At 43.0% G+C, this 19,854-nt stretch overlaps 1 protein-coding gene across 20 annotated transcripts in view; it reads left to right on the forward strand.

The window, feature by feature from the left end:
* Positions 1-19,110, forward strand: part of ZC3H14 (zinc finger CCCH-type containing 14) — a 46,021-nt gene extending 26,911 nt beyond the window's left edge. For 8 of the 20 annotated variants that reach the window (XM_089322067.1, XM_089322066.1, XM_089322069.1 and 5 more), the window contains 8 exons: positions 5,497-5,571; positions 10,799-10,958; positions 11,717-11,949; positions 15,469-15,589; positions 16,258-16,394; positions 16,670-16,761; positions 18,117-18,223; positions 18,991-19,110. In XM_089322067.1, coding sequence (XP_089178193.1) covers positions 5,497-5,571; positions 10,799-10,958; positions 11,717-11,949; positions 15,469-15,589; positions 16,258-16,394; positions 16,670-16,761; positions 18,117-18,223; positions 18,991-18,997 — 932 coding nt within the window. In that variant the 3' untranslated portion in view covers positions 18,998-19,110. The remainder of the gene's footprint in view (positions 1-5,496; positions 5,572-10,798; positions 10,959-11,716; positions 11,950-15,468; positions 15,590-16,257; positions 16,395-16,669; positions 16,762-18,116; positions 18,224-18,990) is intronic. The other 12 variants (XM_070065501.2, XM_070065500.2, XM_051826179.3 and 9 more) reach the window with 5 other exon arrangements.
* The last annotated feature ends 744 nt before the right edge of the window (positions 19,111-19,854 follow it).

Genomic DNA, 19,854 nt, shown 5'->3' on the forward strand with positions numbered 1-19,854 from the left:
TGTCAGTTGCAGGCTTGATGTTTCTGGCTGGTACCCAAATGGGCTGTCCCGCATTCTCTGGAAAGACACAAGCATATCCTTGACCCTTGGTTAGCAGAGGGTGTGGTCCCTTCCATTCTCCTGTCAGGGGTCTTTCCACCTAACCATAGGGGCTGGGGTCTGGGATGGAAAGGATCCTCAGTGTTTATAAGCTGGGCTGATCCCTTGGGAATCAAAACTTAGAAAACTGATAGTGAAAAGGACCTCAATCAAAGCAAGCTGTGGGTCTGGGGGCATATGATTGTTTTTCTGTCTTTGTAAGAGATCTTTAATTGTCCTATGAGTTCTTTCAATGATGGCCTGTCCCTGTGGGTTGTATGGGATACCTGTGGTAGACTGTATGTTCCAGGATTTCAGGAAGGGATTAAATTCCTGTGATGTATACGCTGGCCCGTTAACAGTCTTTATGGTCCAGGGGACACCAAGGACCAGCATGGCTGATTTAACCGCCTTTATCGCATTACTAGCCTTTTCTCCAGATTGGACTGTTGCAAATACAGCCTTTGAATAAATGTCTACCACTACGAGGACAAACTTAAGATTTAACTTTGGGCTGGCGCCGCGGCTCAATAGGCTACTCCTCCGCCTGCGGCGCCAGCACACCAGTTCTAGTCCCGGTCCGGGCGCCAGATTCTGTCCCAGTCACTCCTCTTCCTGTCCAGCTCTCTGCTGTGGCCCCGGAGTGTAGTGGAAGATGGCCCAAGTGTTTGGGCCCTGCACCCGCTTGGGAGACCAGGAGAAGCACCTGGCTCCTGGCTTCGGATCAGCGCGGTGCGCCGGCCGCAATGGCCTTTGGGGGATGAACCAATTGCAAAAGGAAGACCTTTCTCTGTCTCTCTATCTCTCACTGTCCACTCTGCCTGTCTAAAAAAAAAAAAAAAAAAAGAATTAACTTTGTCCAACTCTACTAAGTAAAGATTTCAACAATTTGTACACCCACAAAAACTGAGAACTAGTTTTACAGTTATATCTCGTAGTACAACTCATTGAAGACAGAGGCCCTGCACAGGGAGTTAGTGCACAGTGACTCCTGTTAATTTAACAATTAACACTCTATGTATGGCGTCAGTGATCACCCGAAGCTCTTGACATGAGCTGCCTAGGCTGTGGAAGCATTTTCAGTCCACAAGCTCCATCAATATTTAGACAAGGCCATAAGCAAAGTGGAAGTTCTCTCCTCCCTTTAGAGAAAAGTACCTTCTTCTTTGATGGCTTCTTATTTACGCTGGAGGGTTGAGACCATTTACATTCAAGGAAACTATTGATAAGTAATGACTTTGCCCTGCTGTTTTTCCAAAAATATTCCTATTTTTTACCTTGAATTTTCTTTGAACTTTTACTGATTTTCTTCCTTTACCTTCTTTGACAATGATGACCATGTTTCTGTGTTTCTGTATGCAGCACATCCTTAAGCATTTTTTTTTAGGGCTGGAAGGATGATAACAAATTCTTTCAATTTCTGTTAGTTATGGAAGGTCTTTATTTCACCTTCATTCATATGAGAGCTTTGCAGGCTAAAGTATTCTTGGTTGACAGTTTTTTTCTCTTAAGAGTTGGGATATATTCTAAGTCTGTAGGGTTTCTGATGAGAAGTCAGTTGTGAGTCTAATTGGAGATCCTCTGAAAGTAATCTGGCATTTCCCCTGTGCACATTTTAGAATCTTTTCTTTACGTTTTATTGTGGTGAGTTTGATTACAATGTGTCACGGTGAAGATCTTTTCTGGCCATGTTTATTAGGAGTTCTGTGTGCTTCCTGTACTTGAGTGTCCTTTTCTTTCTCCAAATTAGGGAGTTTTTCTGTTATTATTTCACTAAAAAGACCTTCTAATCCTTTCTTTCTTTCCACACCTTCAGGAACTCCTGGAACTGATATGTTGGGTCATTTGATAGTGTCCTGTAGATTCCCAACAGTGTTTTTTATTTTAGTTTTTTAAAGATTTATTTATTTTGCTTGAAAGTCAAAGTTACACAGAGATGGAGAGAGGGAGAGATGGAGAGAGAGGGAGAGATGGAGAGAGAGGGAGAGAGGGAGAGATGGAGAGAGAGGGGGAGAGAGAGAGAGGGAGAGAAGGAGAGAGAGAGGGAGAGAGAGAGAGATCGGTCTTCCATCTGCTGGTTCACTCCCCAGTTGGCCACAATGGCCAGAGCTGCACCAATCTGAAGCCAGGAGTTCCCTCCAGGTCTCCCACGCGGGTGCAGGGGCCTAAGGACTTGGGCCATCTTCTACTGCTTTCCCAGGCCATAGCAGGGAACTGGATCGGAGTGGAGCAGCTCGAACCGGTGCTTATTTTGTGGTGCAGCTCTTCAGTGGCTTTCTGTCATATGAAGTAAATAATAGAAAATTCTTTGTGTATGACATGTTTCTTTTCAGCCAATCAGAAGCCAGGATTACTTTGTATGTAATAATAAGGTTTATTTGGAGAGGAGTTGTAAGTGGGGCTAACAAGGATACAAAGGGTTACATATTAGGGCTTCTTAGTTGTAGGGAAGAGAAAATTGGTCTGGTGTGTTTAACATTTTTACATATACTTTGAGCTCTTACTACAGAAATGTACAACTCTTTCTCAAGTATGGGTTTTAAAATATTCACTCTTAATACTTGCTAAGGTAGCAGTTTGATCACTGTTTTTGCTTTTGGTAAAACAATTTAATGGACTGTGAACGAAAAATTACCTGATATTAAGCGATAAAGGATTTTATGAAAATGTCAAGATTTCTGTCACCATCTCTACCAATTTTCCTCTCACCAGAGCCAGTTGATTTGGGTTCTGTAACAAGTTCCTCTTGTACACTAAGTGAGCTAGATAATATTTCCCACCTTTTAAGGAAAATATCTACTGATATCAATGAAATTAAAGGAATGAAAGCAGCAATTTTGACAGTGGAAGCGAATCTTTTTGATCTCAATGTTAGAGTGTCACAGAATGAAGCAAAAATTTCATCTTTAGAGGTTAAAATGAATGAGTATTCAGCATCAACATCTGAATGCAACAGAGAGTTGGAAGATCTTCACAATGAAGTAGACTTTGAATCACTATCAAGGACTACTGATGTAAAAATAATTGGCTTCCTTAGGAACTTTGAGAAAGGTAAACTCAGTATTCAGTGTCCTCTAAGGCCCATCATTTAAACTGTGGCTTTCCGTAGATCTTGCCTGTAGCTCCTTTGTGGAGGCAACCAGTCATTGTTGAATTTTTCCTGGACCTTAATAACAGATTTGGACTCCACATCATTTACCTGAGAAGCCTAGGATGTATCAGAATAATAGCCTTTTGTTGGAGTTCTCTAAAATGGTGTATTGAGAAGATAAATGTAGAAGGATAAAACTTGAAATGTGAGAGAACTATTCTCTTAACAAATTTTTATGTGAAATTATTTCTTTAAAATATTTACTTATTTATTTATTTGAAAGAATGATAAGAGGGAGAGACAAATCTTTGATCTGCTGGTTCACTTCCCAAGTGTTAGCAACAGCCAAGACTGGGCCAGGTCAAAGCCAGCCATCGTAATCTGGAATTCAAGTGCTTGTACCATCATCTGTTGCTTCCCAGGCACATTAGCAGGGAACTGGATCGGAAGGGGAGAGCTGGCATTTGATACAGGATATAGGCATGCCTAGAGGTGGCTTAACCTGCTGCACCATGTCGTCTTCCCTTATGTTTATGAATTAGTATTATGAATCTGATATTAGTAATTAGTATAAGAACCTATGTAAGAGATGATAAATACTCTAGCTGAGCATCTTTTTTTAAATAGGCAATCCAAATAGTTTTCTTGCTTTGCTAATATAGGGCCTAGACTGCAGACCTTGTTTGTTTATTGATTGATTTTTTTTTGTTTAAAGATTTATTTTTCTTCTTCTTCTTTTTTTTTTTTTTTTTTTTTTTTACAGGCAGAATTAGTGAAAGAGAGAAAGGTCTTCCTTCGTTGGTTCACCCCCCCAAATGGCCACTACGGCTGGCGCGCTGCGCCGATCCAAAGCCAGGAGCCAGGTGCTTCCTCCTGGTCTCCCATGTGGGTGCAGGGCCCAAGCACTTGGGCCATCCTCCACTGCCTTCCCGGGCCACAGCAGAGAGCTGGACTGGAAGAGGAGCAACCGGGACAGAATATAGCACCCAGACCAGGACTAGAATCTGGGGTGCTGGCGCCGCAGGTGGAAGATTAGCCAAGTGAGCCGCGGCGCTGGCCTATTTTTCTTCTTTTTAAAGATTTATTTTATCTCTTTGAAAGAATTAGAGAGAGAGGTGTCTTCCATCTGCTTTCAACCTTGGTTCACTCCCCAAATGTCTGCTATGGCTGGAGCTGAGCTGAGCTGAAGGCAGGAGTCAGGAGCTTTTGCTAAGTCTCCCACATGGGTGCAGGGCCCCAAGAACTTGGACCATCCTCTGCTCTTTTCCCAGGCTTACTAGCAGGGAGTTGCATCGGAAGAGAAGCTGCCAGGACTTGAACTGATGCTCATGTGGGATGCTGGTGCTGCAGGCCTGGTCCTTAACCCACTACCCCACAGTAATGGCCCCTAAAGATTTTTTTATTTACTTGAAAGGCAGAGTTGGGAGGAGGAGAGGGAGAGAGACAGTAAGCTTCTGTCTGCTGATTCACTTCCCAAATGGCCTTAGCAGTTGGGGCTGGGCCAGCCAAAGTCAGGAGCCTGAAGCTGCTTCTGGGTTTCACCTGGGTGCAGGGGCCCAAGGACCTGCGCCATCCTTCACTGCTTTCCCATGTGCACGAGCAGGGAGCTGAATCAGAAGTGGAGCAGCCAGGACTTGAACCGATGCCCATATGGGATGCCAGCACTGGCAGATGGCAGCTATACTTGCCAGCCCTGACTCTATAGGCCTTTTGAATGTCATATGTGTTAAATTATTTTTCCATCTATCCAAAGCCACAGTTTATCTTTTGGGAACTCCATACCCAAATAACTGGAGTGTTGTGTTCTCCAGTTCCAGTATGTTTTGTTGTCATTGCCCAGGATGTAAGAGTGAGTTGTTAGGTGAGAGTCCGGGTGATGAGAGGGGATGCTCTGTTTATGATGCATTTGGCTAGGGCCAATCTTAGGTGGTCAGAGTTGCTGTTCCCTCCACAAGGTATCTCCCTCTGGCTCTTGCACATTTTTGCCTTTACTTCCTCTACAGGTTTTATCTCCAGTCCAAGAAAACTGGCCTCCTTACAGAGGGAAAACGAAAAATTTATCTCCATTTTTGGTAAAACTCCTGAGTATAGCTTTTGTTATATAGGATATGCCATTGGTCTGTAATTGTTAAATTGTTGAAACTTCAAGTTATTTTTACACTTTTCTTTTAAGAATGCAGAAGGAGCACTTTGTGGGATTTAAGTATTTTTTGTATCTGTTGATAACAGCCAGGAGTCCGTGTCTTCAGAAAGATGCAGCTCTGTCCCATCACACTATGCTGGTGTTGTTGACTCTAAGCTTAGTGAAGTTTAAAATTCTATTCCAGGAACTCAACAGAGGCAGTTACTGTCCCGCCTGCAGATTGACCCAGCAATGGCGGAAACACTGCAGATTAGTCAAGGTTAGTAATTTAAATTTAATTTTTTACTGCATTCTAGCAATTTTGAGTTGCCATTTCCATTCCTTTCACCTCATATCTGGTATCTTAGATTCTGCCCTAAGATGCTGTATTTAGATGTATGAAAATATTTTAGGGCCAAGAGATAAGACCTGCATTTTCTTCATATTGTGTGCTTTTGTTTTTTTTTGTTAATTAGAATCTTTTTGTCATGCCATTCCACCTGAGTTCTTGGCACTTACGGGCCACTCACTTGCTAGGAAAAGCTCAAGTCCCTACTTATTCTCCATCTCTGTCCAACTTTCACCATTGCTCTGAGCTGCTTTGGGTATCTTCCATTCAGCCCTTTGTTTTTACTTCCCTTTAGAATCTTATTGCCAAGGCGACTCTCCGCACACAGACGTGCATACTCTGTGTGCTTCAGGACAGGGACTAGTGCCTTGTTTGTCCCTGTGTTCTTGGTGCCAGCTGCTGTCTGCTGCCTGTGCAGTATCTGGCAGATGATACAGAATCAGTATGGATCGTTGGATACCTGGAATCTTCTTTTCCCCTTGTGTTTCCCCTCAGCTTGCCTTTAGTTGGGAGGTCTGGTCCCTTAATAACACCCCACCCACCCCATTAAGCCCTTTTCTGAATCTTCCCTCTTGGGATGCCACAGTCAGTGACTGTATTCCTTGACACTTCCTCAGGATTCTGTCTCAGGAAGCTGTGCTTGTCTTCTCTGTGGTTGTCAGCACCCAGAGGCCAGGTCCTGCACAGCTGATGAACCTGATGGAGCTGCCATGCATCTCCAGCTTTAGTCTCTGCCTTTCCTGGCGCCTCCCTCTTCAGGGTGTCCAGATGTTCTCCATCCTTGCTTTTTGCCCTCTCATCTTCCAACATTCCATCTTGCTTTCTTGTGTAAGAGTATTTTATTTTTCAAGAAGTTTGGCAGCTTGTATATGTCAGCTTGTGCAGTTTTCTTCTTTATGCTTTAGTTTTTGTTTTTATCCATGATGTACACGTAGTTTGAAGCATTAAGTAGTTCCTTGAGGCTTGTGAGTGATCACAGCCCCTAACTTCCCTCCTGTACACTTTTTTATTTTGGAGAACCATTTTGTTTTTGCTTTTTTTTTTTTTTTAAACTTGCTGACTTTATGTGTGCAGTACTTTTTCTTCTGAGGACATTAAAGGATTTTTTTTGCCATTTTTTCCCCTTTCCTACCTTGGTGTTTTTCTTTCCACGTTGTTTGATCTGATTGTCTTTCATGATAGGGCTGTCCTCAAATGTATGGGAGTCCTTGGTTGTGCCGTGTGTCAGAATGGACCACTAAAGAGGTGGTGGCGTTCTGGGATGGTGAGCTGGGGCCCAGGGACTTCCTGACTTTATCTTGAGTAGAGATACCATGGGGGAAGTGACAATCTTGTTCATCTCCTTGGGGCCACCTTGATATCGATGCCTTTAGGTCCTTAGGCTGGTCAGTTTCTCCAAGAAAGACCTTATAAGTAATGTCCTGGTTGCCAGAGTTCTGGGAGCTGTGTGGGGAAGGAAGCCTGTGGTAGGGCAGTACCTCAACATTAATCTTTACCCTGTGGTTACCTGACACCTCCCACCCTGTTTTCAGTAGGAGCTGCTTTTTCTTTCCACTTGGCTTATGTGCAGTGGTGTATCAAGGTAAAGCTACACTTTGTCCACAAGAGAATGTATGAAATGGAGAAAGGTGATCAGGAAATCCGACTCCTTTAAGGCACCCTTTCATAGTACACATGGGCTGTTTTGTTATAGCATGTTTCATCAGAGACCTGACACTTCCTGGCTAGGCTAGGAACCCCTGGGAAAGCAGGGCTCCAGTCATGTACCGTCTTCAGCACTGAGGCGAAAGGGGACACTTGTGGTAAGGAGCGAGATTAATAAGATGGTGGAGTTTGAGATGAGGAAGAACTAGCTGCTTCAGAAGTGGACCCTTGGTGTGCTGCTCTTTTGCCTTGCCTTCTCCCCCATCTCTTCCCCTGTACCCTGTGCTGCCAGCTCCTCAGTCTTGGTGAATCCGGAGATCTAAATTTGATTCTTCATTATTGGCTTAGAATTCAGCCAGTGCAGATCTGCTGAGTTCCTACTCATCTATTTTCCACTTTGAAAATATGGTTTCTTTTCCTTTGACAGTTATTCTTTGTATGTGTGTTTAAAAAATGTTTATAAGCCGGCGCCGTGGCTCAATAGGCTAATCCTCCACCTTGCGGCGCCGGCACACCGGGTTCTAGTCCCGGTTGGGGCGCCGGATTCTGTCCCGGTTGCCCCTCTTCCAGGCCAGCTCTCTGCTATGGCCAGGGAGTGCAGTGGAGGATGGCCCAGGTGCTTGGGCCCTGCACCCCATGGGAGACCAGGAAAAGCACCTGGCTCCTGGCTCCTGCCAGGATCAGCGCGGTGCGCCGGCTGCAGCGGCGGCCATTGGAGGGTGAACCAACGGCAAAAGGAAGACCTTTCTCTCTCTGTCTCTCTCTCTCTCACTGTCCACTCTGCCTGTCAAAAAAAAAAAAAAAAAAAAAAAAAAAATGTTTATGACTTTTTCTTGGAGGTTCAAGAGAGAGTAAAGAGTGAGTGTGCAAGTCCAACTGGTGTCTTGCTATAGGTTGTTCCTCCCTCTCCCATGTCTGACCTCCATGGGACCCAGGCTACCAGTGTTAAATAAGCTTGCAGAAGTGGACAACAGAAAACTGTTTTCATGTGCACTTTGCTCAACTTTGTAGTGGGTGACCTGCATTCCTGTTTCCTGCAACCTTTGATCTTTTGGTTTCCAGGACTTTGCATTTTCATTTTCCTTTCAGCTCCTTTCCTTGATTGTCCCTTAAAATGCCAATTTTCCCAAGGTCCTGCCTCAGTGTTTTTTTTTTCCTAAGATTTATTGGATTGGCACTGTGATGCAACGGGTTAAGCTACCATCTGCAGTGTCGGCATCCTGTGTGGTTGTCAGTTCAAGTCCTGGCTGCTCCACTTCCAATTCAGCTCCCTATTGATGTGCCTTGGAAAGCAGTGAAAGATGGCCCAGGACCATGGGCCCCTGCACGCATGTGGGACACCCAGATGAAGCTCCTGGCTTCGGCCTGTCCCAGCCTTGGGCATTGTAGAAATTTGCCGAGTGAACCGGCAGCTGGAAGATTGCCATCTCTGTGTCTCCCTCTCTCTCTGTAATTCTCTCAGATAAATGGATGTCTTAAAAAGGGGGGGGGGGGGATTATTTATTTGAAAGTCAAAAGTTACAGAAAGAGAAGAGACAGAGATCTTCCATTCGCAGGTTCACTCCAGATGGCTGCAACATCTGGGGCTGGGCCAGGCCAAAGCAAGGATCTTCTTCCAGGTTTCCCACATGGGTCGCTGGGGCCCCAACATTTGGGTCGTCCTCTGCTGCTTTTTCCAGGCTATTAGCAGGGAGCTGGGTTGGAAGTGGAGCAGCCAGAACTCGAACATGTGCCCATGTTGGATACATGCGGCAGCTTTACCTGCTATATCACGTCAGCCCTCTCAGTATTATTTATTTCATCTACAGAGAGCCCTCAAAAAGCTCATGGAAAATGCACACACATACTCACATGGATTTCAGAAATTTCTGTGTGAGAAAATTCTGTGTGGCATAGTAGGAAACCACTGCTGCTAGACTGCAATCAAACTCTTATTTCACCTTCAGTTTCACTCTGCGTATTTCTCTCCCCTTCCTGTCAGTCAAATCTGAATTTGTATCCTCTAAACACATATGAGAGCCGACAAAGAGTTGAAATGGAATACATGAGAAATGGACATTGTCTTTGCCCTTTTCTTAACCTGCTCTTTCTCTATTCCTGTGTTTCCTGTCTCAGTTTTCCCTTGTTCCCGTTCGCACTCCATTTCTGTTTCCCTTTGCATCTGTACTGCCCTTGCCAGGGATGGTGGCAGAAGTGGCGCTGCTGTGGGGAGTGTGGGTGTCATCTTACCTTGGATGTGTTGGAGTCGGACAAAGGATAGGAGAATGTTTTAGCTCAGAAGCCTCAGTGTCTGTCCTGGGTAATGAAAAGCCTCATTACTGAAGTCTGGGAGACCTTTCTTAACATTGTGTTTCTAAAATCATTTGAATCTTTTCACTTCCCTGCTTAGGAATCTCTCTTGGTTTCTAACTACTTCTAGGCCAGAATCCAAATTGTTGAGACAGACAAGATTCTCCATTCTGTGCTTCAGCCTTCCTTGCCCCTCACCTGCTGGCCCAGACTGCGTCCTTGCAGCCTTACCGCATTGCTTCCTTTTTCTCACAGGACTAGTGCTTTGTCCATGACTTTCTACCCTCATTTTCCTCTCCGGAGCACGCTCTGTACCCCCGGTTTATTCGTGCTCTTTTCTTTAATACTCACTTGAGATAATTATCCTTGGTAAGCTTTTCCTTGATCCCCCAGCTAGAGTAGGTTGCTTTGTATTCTCCCAACGCCTTGTTCACTTCCCTTTTGGATCACCTTTTGGGTAATGCTGTGTTGGAATTTATATGTGTCTATTTTTCTGTTCTCCCTGTGTACCTAGTACAGTAGTGTTAGTTGTTTGGTAAATATTTGTTCCATGAATGGACATGAATGAATAGCCTGTGATTTTAGTCCCTGCTATTTCTGTCTTAGCTTTAAACAAAGTGTATTAACTTTAGTCAGTTGATGGCATCTTGAGATAAATTACCATATTCCTTATGGGATAAAGGGCTCAGCCTATTTGTAAAGTAGTTCTGTTTAGTTGTATTGTACATGGGGTAAGTCTTAAATGTCCATCTTAAAATTCCCTTTCAAAATAGTCCACTATCTACAACTACGCAGGAATTACACCAGCTGAATTCTTTTCTTTAGAACATATTCCTCTGTAAGTTTTGCTGTGCTAGACAAATACAGATTTTAGAAAAGTTCCTTAGTCTGTGCATCATAATCTGGGAGCATTAGGACTCTATAGTTCTTTTAAAAAAGACTTTTGTGCTGTTAAGTGTATATGGTTACTAGACCAGTAGGTGCCTCATGAGAACTTTCTTCTGTGGCCAGTAGTAGTCATTAGAATCATTTGTCCCATTGAGAGACACTTAAGGGCTTTGACAGGATGGCTGGAATAGAATTGCAGCCCTATTTCTGAGTAGAACCACTTGTGTTTTTCCTTTGTATGAATATATAAAAGATTGACATTCTTCTCACATGTGTGATGTTGGGAATGCAAGGTATATTCAAAAGTAAACATTTGTGGCCAATTTTTTTGGCTCAGATTACTATGACATGGAATCCATGGTCCATGCAGACACAAGATCATTTATTCTGAAGAAGCCAAAGCTGTCTGAGGAAATAGTAGTGGCACCAAACCAAGAGTCGGGGATGAAGACTGCAGATACCCTTCGGGTACTTTCAGGACACCTTATGCAGACACGGTAGATGGTTTCTTTTTCTTGTGTAGCTAATTTGTGTGATTAGATAGAGCAAGTTAACCGTTAGTTCCCAGCTCCCCTCCTCTCTGCCCCAGCCCTAGCCCCAGCCCCTAGTGTAGAGTGCTTTTATTAATTGAATAGCTAGGCCAGGAATAGTTATAGCCAGATTCAGTTTTCAAGAATTTTGGTTCATCTTTCTTGCTCAGAAATCCATTAACTTACAAACAAAAACTCACTGTGTGATATAACCCCATTAATAAGATTCTTAACTTTACACATATCCAGTAAATGAGATTCTAAAAGCCAGGATACCAAAATCAAGAAATCTAGAGTCAGCAGGTGGGGGTTTGGGTGATTATTCACTTAGAAAACAGAGTAATTGTGCTGTAAGGGAACAGATTTATAGATAATAAACATAAAACTACCTAAAAGTGTGTTCTGAGCATCAGTGGTAGTGTTTTATTTCCATGTTGACCCTATGAGGATCAAATGGACAGTGGGGGTCATGGTGGAGGGAAGATTGTCTTTAGTAAGCGCAGGATGGAGGGTTGCTGGTGGCTGGCCATGGCCTCATGTGAAGAATCCATTAACACTGTACCTGGAAGTCTACCAAGTTGGTTTTGTTGGTTTTGTTTTTTTAATTTCCTAACTGAACTAAACACAGAGTAAGGGAGTGGTAGTTCTGCTGAGGAGCACTTTAGGAAACTCAGCGTTTCGTATTTGTTTCCCTAATTCTATGGTATTTTTTATCTGTCTGGCAGAGATCTTGTACAACCAGATAAACCTGCAAGTCCCAAGTTTATAGTGACGCTGGATGGTGTCCCCAGCCCCCCAGGATACATGTCAGATCAAGAGGAGGACATGTGCTTTGAAGGAGTGAAACCTGTAAACCAAACTGCAGCCTCACACCAGGGACTCAGAGGTCTCCTCCACCCACAGCAGTTGCAGTTGATGAGCAGGCAGCTTGATGACCCAGATGGTAGCTTTGCCAACGGTGTGTTGAGAGCTCAGACGGGCCCTTCTCAGGGTGCTATTACTGGGAAGAGAATCTCTGACTTATTTCTCTGCCTTGAATGCGTATTGATTGGAGGCCTTGCTTTTACACAGTAATGGCCATTTTTCTTTTTACAAACAAAAATGCTTAACGTTTAGACTGTTCTCCTGTGTGTTTTGTAGGTGGGCTCTTAACTCCTTTGCTAAAATGGAAGTCAGCCATGGAAGCTAAAAACACCTCCTGATTATATATGTTAAAGAATGAACTATTGTTCTTGCTTACCTTTCTTGTTTCCTTTAGAAACTATACTCTCACTTTCCTCTTGTGTTGGCAGTTCTTTTATAAGAGATAAAAGTTCGTGTTTTTATTTTTTTTGAGCCAGTGAGAGACAACTCCCCATCTGCTGATTTGCACCACAAATGCCTGCAGTGGCTGCCACAGAGTCAGACACTCAATTAAGGTCGCCCAGGTGGGGACAGGAAGGCAGCTACTGTGATCCATGACCACTGCCCCTGCTCTCCCCTCTTCTCTCAGGGCGTGCATTAACAGGAAGCTGGAACTAGAAGCTGGCGCTCTGGTTGGACCCCAAGCACTCTGCTCTGGGATGTGGGCATCTCAATTGTCAGATTTAATGACTGCCCCTAATTTGTATTTTGGTGCTATTTTCACCTCAACGAACCTTATCCCCTCGTCTGTCAGGCTGTTTCTAGGAGGTATAGAGAAGACCTGTTCAATACCGGAGAGCATTATTTGGCAGAGCTCAACAGTGCCGTGCTTTGAGGCAGGTGCATCTTATTAGCTCTGCTGCTTTTCTCACTGAGTGCTGGTGGCAGCTGCTATCTAATGTTCACGGTAGGAATAAGGATCTTGCTCCCCATGGTTTTTTTTTTTTTTTTTTTTTTTTTTTTTTAAGATTGATTTATTTATTTGAAAGAGTTGTGTAGAGAAGGAGAGGCAGAGAGAGAGAGTTGCAGGTCTTCTATCTGCTGGTTCACTCCCCAGTTGGTCACAACAGCCAGAGCTGCACCGATCCAAAGCCAGGCGCTTCCTCCGGATCTCCCACACGGGGCGCAGCTGCCCAAGCACTTGGGCCATCTTAGGACATAGCAAAGATCTGGATGGGAAGTGGAGCAGCCGGGTCTTGAATCAGTGCCCATATGGGATGCCAGCACTGCCGGCGGCGGCTTTATCCACTATGCCACAGCGGCGGCCCCCATGTCTTCTGACACCTCTTGATTGACAGAAGTACTGGATTTTTTTTTTTCCCTGAAAGATATATTTATTTATCTTGAAAGAAAGAGGAAAAGACAGAGCTTCCATCTGCTGGTTCACTCCTCAAATGGCCAAAGCCAGGAGTTTCCATGCTTCCCCCAAGTGGATGCAGGGTTACAAATATTCCTCCAGACCCTTAGAGGGGAACTGGGTCAAAAATGGAGCAGCCGGGACATGAACCAGTGCCAAGATGGGATGCTGCTGTCAAAGGTGGCAGCCTCACCCACTATACCTCATGGCCTGCCCTCAGCATTAGTGGATCTTAAAAATGAATTGGTTCAAAGAAAAAAGCAAAAGTGAATTTTGAGATTTTCACCAAGTAATCCTCTTGGCAGAGAGATGAAAATGTATTGAATACAGTCTTTAATTGCAAGAAATACAATAACCTTTGGGGGGAAATAAGGGTTAGTGAAGAAGTAACACTGTAATCTTTGACTGCTTTGCCTGCTGGAAGTCTTGATGATTAATGGAGGGGGTTGAAAATCTGATCCTATCACCCAGAACCATTTTAAAGTAGTCACATAGTAAAGCAGCTGCAGTAGTAAAGTAGTGCAGATTTCCTTTGTTTAAAACAAGAGGAAATTCTATTTTTTTACTACTTTTGAGTTTTTAATTTGGTAGCTTAAAATGTGGTCTCAATGTATAATTTATTAAAATGCAGATGTCCATGTTGGATTTTATTGGCATATATGTAGTAGCCCTGACATTGTCAGTAATATGTTAGTCCAAAGCCTTGTCTTGAATACTCACGTGCAGGGGTGGGGTGGGGAGTGGTGGGCCTGGTGGCTGCTGGAGGTGGAACTTTGTAGCGGGGAGAACTGAGTGAACTGCCTCTTCCCCTCCACCTCCAAGCTTGGAGCTTGAAAGTCTGTGATTGCATTCGGTTGGTTTTGATATTTCAAGCATACTGAGAAGCACAGCTTCTGGCCATCGTTACATGGCAGCATGGATTTTTATAGCTTTCAATTAAAAGTGAATTTACCTCTTAAAACTTTTAATAGGAAACATTTGAACTAAGAATACTGTCCTAGATGTAAAATAAATTTGAAGATGCTTCTTTTTGGGCTGTCAAACTGAACTTGTGTGCCGAGGACAGAGGTGGGTTCAGTGGAAGCATAAGTTAGGTTACAGCTGGTTGCCTGTTTTTCCTCCTTTTTTCCAGTTAGTCATACTGGAAGGAAGGCGTTGTTTTCTTTGTAGGTGAGGAAACTGAAGTTCAGAGGTAACACATGCCCTGAGTGTCCAGCCAAGCTACCGAGCAGCAAAGCCGTATTTCAAGTGTCTGGCCTCTGGCGGGGGGGACTAGAGCAATTTAGTTAATTGATACTTTCATAGACATAAAGGTGAACTGCAACAAAATACGTATGATCCCATGATGCTTGTGTGTGTGTGTGTGTGTGTGTGTGTGTGTGTTTTGGGGGGGAGGGGAGGGCTAGGTGGTCTCAGGCTAGAATGTGGCAGGTATGATTTTGTGTTATTCAGTGTTCTTGATTTACAACAGCTGCCTGTATTTAAAATTTACGGAAAGGTAGATTTTTGGCCTGTTGGAACAGGAAGAAATACAGCAACACAGGTCCTGCTTTGCCATGTCAGGAGCTGATGCTCTGATTGGGCGTGACATAGAAGTCAGTGGCAGCGAGCTCTGCAGTGGAGCGTGCCCTGGGTCTCAGGGTGTTTCCCGACCGGTCCCTCTCTGCCATCTGTTGTCTTCCACCCAGGCGGTTCTGCTCTGATTTGCCTGGCCTCTTAGTGTGGCATTTGTGATCTATTTTAGGCAAAAATGTTTTCCTCTCTTTTTAGACATCGGTGTAAGTTTAGCACCTGAATTAACTGAATAAACCTCAGTGAGTAGGAATAATTCTTACTGGATATGAGATTTACCTTTCACGTTCCCTCCCTCCCTTGTGTTTTCAGTTTCTATTTAATTTTCTTGGCTGCCTACTGACATCCTTCCTTCTCTTTTATATTTACTTTGATTCTGAAATACTGTTGAGTTAGGAATTTTGGTGAAAACTTTGGCCCTACTGGCAGGATCAGAGTTCACTTCTGTTTTCACATTGAGAATTGTGGTCTCTTTACTGGTAATCTTTTAGAGGATTTTTGTGACCGGGGTCAATCAGATTATTTGGGGGTCATATGTTTTAAATGACCTTAGACCCTAGAGTGGGGTTGACTGGTATGAGGGAAAGGTTCCATGTACTGAATTGATCCTAACTAATGAGGTGCTTTCACTCCTTTCCTTTATAGCTGAGATGAGTGAGCTGAGTGTAGCACAGAAACCAGAGAAGCTCTTGGAGCGCTGCAAGTACTGGCCAGCTTGTAAAAACGGGGATGAGTGTGCATACCACCATCCGGTGTCACCCTGCAAGTGAGTCACAGCGCACAGCGCCTGCTGTACGCTTTTGTTTCTGTTTCTTATAGGGGTCTTTGCTGTGGACCAGTTTGAGGTTCATAACTAAGTGTGTTGGCCCTTCCTGTCGTGCTCCCCAGAGCAGCGTACCTGTATGTCTGTGTGTGCTTTGGACCTGTGACATACTGAAAACTATCTGGGTTTCCCTGAGGTTTTTGTACATTTAAGGAGATAGGTATAAATGCCTTGGGTAGCAGGAGTCCAAGTACCTGGACCATCTGCTGGCGAGCTATACTGCAAGTGGTGGCTTAACCTGCTGCACCATGATGTGGGCCCCTGGTTGAGTTTCTGTAGCATGTGCCTTGCACATATGTCCTTACCATAAAACTTACAAAATACAAGTATTTGGACCATACTTTTAGAGTAAGTGGTGGGATTCTTGCCATAGTAAAAGCTTTCACGGTGACTTGGTCTGAGTCAAAAACCTGATTTGTTACCCAGCTTTCAAGACAGTTTGTATCCTGTTTTGATACCTGGCCTCATTTAAAAATGGAGTATTCTTTTGTTTGCTTCCCTGTTAATTCTGCAGCTCTTAAAACAAATTGTGATGGGGTCTAAGGATTTCCTTTACAAAAAACTAACACTGCATTGAGATTAAATGTGAATGTGCTTTTTTTGTTTCATAGAGCCTTCCCCAACTGTAAATTTGCTGAAAAGTGTTTATTTGTTCATCCAAATTGTAAATATGATGCAAAGTGCACTAAACCAGATTGTCCCTTCACTCATGTGAACAGAAGAATTCCAGCACTGCCTCCAAAACCAGGTCAGTGGCTCTTTGCACTTCTACATCCAGGTGATCTATTTTTTTCTGACTAAATGGAAGAAGAGTAATTTTAGAAACAGTTCTGATGGGAACAGTTAATCTAAACATGTGCCCATCTTACCATACTCTATAAAAGTATTTATCATGACTAATGAATATATACAACTCACCATTTCTAATTTAAAAATGGTTTCCACCTTGATAAACACATCAGTAGACTGCATGTAAGATTCTGTGAGACAGATTTGATTAATCTTCATTCTTATTTTTGTTAGCAGTTACAACACCAGGAATACCTTCTAGTAGTCAGCTCTGCCGTTACTTCCCGGCTTGTAAAAAAATGGAATGTCCCTTCTATCATCCAAAAGTAAGAACTTCTATTTTCCCCAAAATCAGTTTAACAGTAACTGTCTTGATGATCACTAGCAGATTGAATGTCTTGCCTCCCCCCCCCCCCCCAGTGACTTCTTTATTTTCAGAGTTAATTTTATGATCTTTAGATCTTCAAGTTGTTTCCTAGTTGTTGCCTAAGGCCTGCCCCCAAATCCTGGGTCTGGCTCCTTAAGCTAAGTTGTCTGAAAGGTTTTTATGTGCATGTCCTAAGCTAAGCGGAGAGGGGACAGCTTTGTCATGTTTTTCATTTTTTCTGCCTCTGAATGTGTGGGTGTTTGTTTCTTAATATTAGGCCATAATCAAAGTCAAGTCTGATAGTGCTGCTTAATACCATCCAGACAGGGCCTGATGATTGTGTCTCTGTGCTAAAGATGGGTTCTTGTATCTCCTGCTGCTTAGCTGCTGAGAGTGAATGCTTTTTCTGAAAGGCCTTCACCTGTCCTACTGTAGAGGAGTAGATGAGGGGAGGGTGCATGTGAGGGATGCTGGGCAGGATGCGTAGGGATGATTACTGCATTGAGTAGAAGTTTGTATTGTCGGTTTCCTTTGTATTTGTTAATTTTTAAAAAAAGATTTATTTATTTGAAAGCCAGTGTTAGAGGCAGAGGGAGAGGAGTGTCTTCCATCTGCTGGTTCACTCCCCACATGGCAACTGCCAGAGCTGCGCTGATCCAAAGCCAGGAGCCAGGAGCTTCCTCTGGGTCCTCCCACGAAGGTGCAAGGGCCCAAGGACTTGGGCCATCTTCTGCTTTTCCTAGGCCATAGCAGAGAGCTGGATCGGAAGTGGAGCGGCCGGGACTCGAACCAGTGCCCATATGGGATGCCGGCCCTGCAGGCAACAGCTTTACCCGCTATACCACAGTGCTGGTGCCCAGTTATTTTTTTGAGTAACAGACAAATCTTCCATCCACTGTTTCACTCTCCCAAGTGTCTGAAATGGCTAGGGCTAGGCCAAGTGGAAACCAGGAGCCAGGAACTCCATCTGCTTCTCCTCTATTTGGGTGGCAAGAGCCCGCGCACTTGGGCTGTCCTCTGCTGCCTTCCCAGGCATATTAAAGTGGAGCAGCTGGGATTCAAACCAGCACTGTGATGTGGAATGGTTGGCATAACAAGTAGCAGCTTAATCTGCTGTGTCACAGTACCAGCCCTTCCTCCTCAATTTTTGTTTTTTGGATTATCTGGCTAGGATTTCATGTCTGAAGGGAGATTCATTTTTCAAGGCTTAATTAGTATTAAAATGAGTTTTACAGACTTAGTGGTTGAGGGGGTTGGTGTCTGTCAACTCTTAATGTTAGCCTGAGGGTGCTGCTGAATCACTGTTCTGTTCAGCACTGTAGGTTTAACACTCAGTGTACGAGGCCAGACTGCACATTTTACCACCCCACCATTACCGTGCCACCGCGACACGCCTTGAAATGGATTCGGCCTCAAACCAGGTGAAGATTAAAATTAGTTTTTCTGCCTTTTTCAAGTACTTTTCTAATATGTAGCTTGTAAGTATGCAATTAGATACTTTTTTCCTGTGTTTATACAAAGTTCCTTTAGCAAAATAATTTACCATGGAGACCACATTTTATTGATTACTCTTTTTTAACCTTGATCTATTCCAGATCAGATTTACTTCTCATTATATAATATGCAGACATATACAAGGGCTAGCAGGGTTCCATATATACTATTTATAGGTCCCAGATCAATTTTATTAATAATTGTAAAATAAAGAAATTTTCAGTATACTTTAGTGTGGTCTATAAATTTGATATATTGCTTCTGTGTGCTTTGTAAGCTTAGAACTTAAACAAGTTTATTTTTAAAAATTATTTGAGAGGAAGAGACAAAGAGAAGGTCTTCCATCTGCTGATTCACTCCCCAAATATGGCCGGAGCTGATCTGAAGCCAGGAGCTTCTTCCGGGTCTCCCATGTGGGTGTAGGGGCCCAAGTGCTTGGACCATTTTCCACTGCTTTCCCAGGCCATAGAAGAGAGCTGGATTGGAAATGGAGCATTCGGGACTAGACCAGCACCCATATGGGATGCCGGCACTGCAGGCAGAGAGTTAACCTGTGCAATAGTGCTGGCCCCTAAAAAATTAATACTTAACATTGTAATCTGATCATATATTCATAGTTTAAAAAAATACTGAACAGCTGAGGTATATGGTATGTGAGGATATAAAACAATTATTTAAATTTTTTTTTTTTCAGTGAATGACAGTCCTACATGGCAGAAGATTATGCAATTTGAAAGTTTCTATCTACTGCTGAAAGATTCTACAGAACTTGTCAGATCTTTGAAACTTGGAATATATTGCTTTCATAATATGACGTTTATTGCCTATCTGAAGTGTCTTAATTTTTCCAAGTTTGTGAGTTTATTAAGTGGTCTTAACATTCGGTGTTTTTTCGTTAAAAAACTGGTTTAAAACATTTCAGGCATGTTTGTATAGTGCTGTTTCAAGTATCAAGCGATGTACTACAGTTTAAGCCCCTGCACCCCCATTGCTGTGTGTACACAGAGAAGCAGTGAGAATGAAGAGCAGTTATTATTCTAAAAGTTGAATTGCTGCTTTTCACTTTTTCCAAAGATTATAACAGTGTTCATAATCCACCATGGGAACAGGAGTGGCCAAAACTACTGAGGCAGTTTAAAATCATTCAATTCTTTTTAATTTTTAAATGAATGAGATAGTACAGGCCTCTTGGGTTGAGTGCCACTTTGGTAAAATGGTCCCTAAGTCTCTCGCATTCTGTGAAATGGGTATATAGGATGGAAATAGTTGGAATGCAAAAAATATCAGTTCCTTAAAATATATTTAACATATACTTTTCAAATAAATTTTTGGGGAACTATATTATCACAAAATTATACAAAATTTTTACAGGTATATACATAAGGTATCAGAAAACAGACTTTAAACACAATATTATAAATACACATAAAATTTCACATTCTGAAAAATAACTTCTCAGAATACCACAGAAAATATAGGTACTATAGAAGATAACTTTTGAAATGTAAAAATTAAATAGTATATTTTCAATGACAGAACTGTATAATTACAGAGATCA

Source organism: Oryctolagus cuniculus, chromosome 20, assembly GCF_051225735.1.
Source record: "Oryctolagus cuniculus isolate XC-2025 breed Fujian yellow rabbit chromosome 20, ASM5122573v1, whole genome shotgun sequence".
Classification (NCBI taxonomy): domain Eukaryota; kingdom Metazoa; phylum Chordata; class Mammalia; order Lagomorpha; family Leporidae; genus Oryctolagus; species Oryctolagus cuniculus.